Genomic DNA, 5,043 nt, shown 5'->3' on the forward strand with positions numbered 1-5,043 from the left:
AATTAGAATCCCCACTTAAGATAATTTTGGGAGTTAAGGACTCCAATTAATTTGGTAGAGTCAAGGACTCCATTGATGGGGTAGAGTCAATGTCTCCATTATTGGAGTAGAGTCAAGGACTCCATTAATGGGGTAGAGTCAAAGACTCCAATTAATTTGATAGAGTCAAGGATTCCATTGATGGAGGAGAGTTAAGGACTCCATTAGTTTAGTAGAGTCAAAGACTCCATTAATGGGGTAGAGTCAAGGACTCCAATTAATTTGGTAGAGTCTAGGACTCCATTGATGGGGTAGAGTTAAAGACTCCAATTAGAAAGAACATTACACCACAACTTGAGAGAATTTTTATTTGGTACTGTACAAATAGGATTTACAAGTCAAGGACTTGTATTTAAAGCTTCATGCATGGAGTTAAGAACTCCCCATAAAACCGATCCTATTTGCATTACCAAGCAGAAATTCAAATTTGAGAATGAGGGAGAGAAAGATTTAGGGTGTGTTTGTTTGGAGGTGAAATAGGTTTGATGGAAAACATTGGAGAGAAAATGGGAAATGGTGTTGTTTGGCAAGGAGGGAGGGAGAGAAAATTTTTTGGTGGGGCCTAGGCATTTTCCACCAAGGCCCACCTAAAACTTGTCTCTCCAAAATGAAGAGAAAATATGGTGGGAGGAGTTTGATGGATAAATAACAAAATTGCCCATTGCACTAATTTCGTCCAGTTGCCTTGGTTTTCTTTTTCTTTTCTTTCTTTTTTTTCTTGTTTTTTCTTCTGCCTGCTTTTTTGGGTGTTTGCTCCTTTTAAGGCATTTTATTATTATTATTATTGTTGTTGTTGTTGTTATTGTTGTTTTCACTTCCTGGGAACATTGCCTACTTTTTTTTTAATCCTTCTTTCTTTTGATTTCCTGGGTTGTATGTGGTGTTATTTTTTTTTTTCCTTTTTTAATTAGACATGATTTTTTTTTCCTGGACATAATTTTATTGTTTAATAAATTTGGGTGATTGTCTTCTTTTTTTCTTTTTTTATTATTATTATTATTTTTTTAATTGCTTGTCACTTGTTTATTTTAATTGTGCATCATTTTTTGACAAGAGTATATGAGTAAATTTATACAAGCTCACTTTTTCTATCCCTCCACCTTTTCACTCTCAACCAAATAAAGAGGAGAGAAATTAAAACCTTTTCTATCCTCCCCTTTTCTATCTTCCCTTCATTTTCTATCCTCCCATTTTTCCACCACTCCAACCAAACACACCCTTTGTCAAAGATTGAAGCAGCAGCAACAGCAACAGTTAGATTCAAAGCAGAAGTCAAACTTAGAACAAAAAGGCAACAACTTGTAGTTTTGTATAGTTCATTGTGTATAAACTATAGGTAGTTTTAGCTCTATTGTCTATAGCCTTTAATGTTGCACTTGAGATTTTAGTTTAGTGTTTAGTCAATTAGTTGATTAGTTAAGAATTTGTTAATCTGTTAAGTTAGTTACTGATGCTTTGTTTTTGTTAGGGGTGTGCAGAAAACCCATCGACCCGCCAAACCTGACCCAACCTAACTCGACCCGCCGGGTTGGGTCGGTTTTTAGGGCTTGGAGGGTGGGTTGGGTTACAAATTTTTTTTTTTTTTTTTTTTTATAGCAGGTCGGGTTGGGTTTGGGTCATAAAATTACAAACCCGTCAAACCCGACCCAACCCACCCATATTTAATATATATTTAAATATATTGTATATTAAATATTTTTTTTTTAAAAAAACCAGTTGTAGAGCACTTATATATATATATATATAATAATTAAAAAAAAAAAAAAAAACTAGTTGTAGAGCAACATTTCCTCGATTCAACTAATACTAATTTAATATATATATATATATTATATAATTAATAAATTTTTAAATAACCAGCTCTTCCTATCCTATATAAAAACCAATTAGTTCACACAAACTCTAGTAAATTACTATTGTTGTTTAGTCATTAGTGTTGTTTACCTTTAAGGAGTTACGTTGATACTAATCTTTGGGCTTTTTTAATATATTAATATTTTTTTTTCTACTCAATTTAGTAATTATAAAAAAAAAAAATTGTCAAACCCATGGGTTCAACTCGACCCAACCCGACCCATGTGGGTTGGGTTGGACTTATGTGATGGGTTGGGTTGGGTTGAATTTTTTTTGACCCATCATGGTGGGTTGGGTTAAAAAATCCTCTCAATCTGACCCATGCACACCCCTAGTTTTTGTATATAAAGAGCACAACTGTGTAATCATTCATTAAGTCAATAAGATTTTTCATTTCAACAAAATCTTATATGGTATCAGAGCGAAATTCTCTCAAGTTCTAGAGTCTAGTTCTAGAAAATTCCCAAATTCTAGGGTTTTCATTCTTAAAAGCTTGGAGTTGCTTCAATGGCGTCCACAGCTTCTGCATCAGATTCTCCTTCCACTTCAATTGAATGTGATCCAGCATTGGTAGAGGATATCTATAATCCTGAAAGTCCTGGAGCTATGCTCGTATCAGAGGTCTTGATTGGTGAAAATTACCATGCTTGGGTTCGATCTATGAAGAAGGCTTTAATTGCAAAGAATAAGTTTGGTTTTGTTGATGGCACAATCACTTTATCTTCTCCACTGATCAAAACACCAGCAGCAGTTGATGCTTGGATTTGTTGTGATAACATGGTTGGTTCATGGTTGATGAAAGCTGTTTCACCTCAGATTAGAGTAAGCATCACTTATAGAGACATGGCATTAGAGATTTGGAATGATCTCAAAGACACACATGCCCAAGGCAATGGACCTAGGGTTTTTAAGTTACAAAAGGATATTGCATCAATCAATCAAGGTGATTCTTCAGTCACTGCTTATTTCACTTAATTGAAGCTATATTGTAATCAACTCAAGAACTTCAGGCTTGCCCTAACCTGTTCTTGTGGAAAATGTACTTGTAATCTTTCACAAAGAATTGAGAATGTTCACTTTCAAGATTCAATGATGCAATTTTTAATGGGACTCAATGATTCATACTCTCAAATCAAAGGACAGATTTTGTTAATGGAACCACTTCCATCCATTAACAAAGTCTACTCTTTGTTGATTCAAGAAGAAAGGCAGAGGTGTATGGGAAGTTCTAATACTTATATTGAGTCCACTGCTCTTGTTGTGAAAGGTTCTAATTCTACTTCCTTTTTCTCTGGGGGCAAGAATTCTAAGGGCAATGATAGGCCTATCTGTATGTGAGAAACTTGGTCATACTGTGGAGAAGTGCTTCAAACTGCATGGATTCCCTCACGGATTCAAACCTAAAGGAAGGCTTCAATGGTGAATCAAGTGGGTGTTCAAAAAGATCTTGCAAAGAACAATCAATCAGTCACTGATGCTAATCAATTTCCTTTTACTAAGGAACAATGTCAGCAGTTCTTGGCTATGTTGGGTAATCAAATGCAAGCTGCTCAATTTAATATGGGAAATAAGGAGGTCCATATGGCTAGTAATGTGATCAAGTCTCATTCAGGCTCTCAAGTAGCACACCAAGCAAGTGTTTCCCATCTGCAATGTTCTCAATATGTCAGGTATGACCCTTTTTGAAGGCATTACTTTGAGGCATTTTGCTTTTTTCTACTCAAGTANAGGTTGAGTTTTATTTATTTATTATTAATTTGTCTATTATCCTGTCTTACAATATACACATTATAAAACAATATAAACATTATATTGAGGAACTATAATAACAAATTAAAGATACAAATTAAAAAATGCAAAAGTCAAAGTACACCATTAAATTAATATGTCCAAAAACACAATTATATACATAACATGTTGAGTTTACAATCAAACACATGTAATAATTCTTTTTTCACCTATTACAACAATATATTTTGATGTGAAATAAGTGGTTGCTTATTGCAACAACATATTTCAAAATAAAATAAGGTTTAGTTATTACAACAACACATTTAAATATAACAAGGTAATTCTTGCAACAATCTTAATTGATGTAATAAATTTAAGTTAATATTACAACAAAAAACAACCCACAGATGCAATAGTATATTTATTAACCCAATTATTTTTGATGTTGCAATATTATTTGTTGTAACAGGTCTTTTTTCTTGTAGTGATAGTTTAGTTTATTAGATTTGGAAACTTTCTATATTCTTTCAGAGCCTTTTTGGAGTTGCCTTATGAAGTTCAGAACTACTGATCCTCATTTAAAAGCTGTGGACGTCCAATCTTTCCTTTTTTGAATTTAGAATGTACTATTCTAGAGGTCTTGTAGACCTCTTTTGTACCCTTTCCAAATTTTTTTAAGAAGCTAATGATCATGGTTCATTGACTCATTTACATCTAAGACAGATGCAATAGTATATAACCCTATCATGCCCAAATCTCCTTGCTGTCATTAATTTTCATAGCTCCACTTTCTTCTCCACTTGTGTGTAATAATCATGCTTATAAATATTTGAAGAAAGGGCAGAGCTAAATTATTTACCCTATATTACTGTCATTATATGTAAACATGCCATGAGAACTAAGAAAATTCAAATTTAACATTTAAGAAACTCTATGCCATGTATACTTATGGCTTAATGAGTTATGTTATGGTGGAATTTTGGCTCTGTTTTCCTTTATAAGCTTTAAAGTTCTAATTAATTTGAGTTTTCAATTTGGGTGCAGCGAATTTTGTTTATTTAAGATGGTCACCTTTGTATTATGTTATTTGGATGTAATCCTAATGTTTTATTTTTGTTTTCTATATAAGAACTGCTGCTGAGTTATTTACTTGCTATAGGTCCAGCATGTGAATAACAGGGTCAAAGATTTGCTTCTGCAAATAAAAGGAAAAGTGCATAATATTCGTGTTTTATATTTTATCATGTATATCATATGGTTCACTTCTTGGAAATTAATATATTTTCTCTTTCTGCTTTGATTAAAGTACGAACTATGTCAAAGATTGCAGCAGCAGCAGCAGCAGCAAAGTATGCAGCAACAGCATCAGTTGCAACAGAAGTCAGACTTAGAAATAGAAGGCAACGACATGTAGCTTTG

The 5,043-nt window shown here is 33.3% G+C and overlaps 1 protein-coding gene across 1 annotated transcript; it reads left to right on the forward strand.

The window, feature by feature from the left end:
- The first annotated feature begins 2,400 nt into the window (after positions 1-2,400).
- LOC112000307 (uncharacterized) lies at positions 2,401-2,868 on the forward strand. The gene has a single exon (XM_024032406.1). The coding sequence runs from the start codon at positions 2,401-2,403 to the stop codon at positions 2,866-2,868; it is 468 nt and encodes a 155-aa protein (XP_023888174.1).
- Positions 2,869-5,043: the final 2,175 nt, after the last annotated feature.

This window comes from Quercus suber, unplaced genomic scaffold, assembly GCF_002906115.3.
Source record: "Quercus suber isolate HL8 unplaced genomic scaffold, Cork oak 2.0 scaffold_233, whole genome shotgun sequence".
Taxonomy (NCBI): domain Eukaryota; kingdom Viridiplantae; phylum Streptophyta; class Magnoliopsida; order Fagales; family Fagaceae; genus Quercus; species Quercus suber.

Coding starts and splice junctions, on each gene's coding strand:
- LOC112000307 (XM_024032406.1), top strand. CDS start 2,401: ATGGCGTCCACAGCTTCTGCATCAGATTCTCCTTCCACTTCAATTGAA.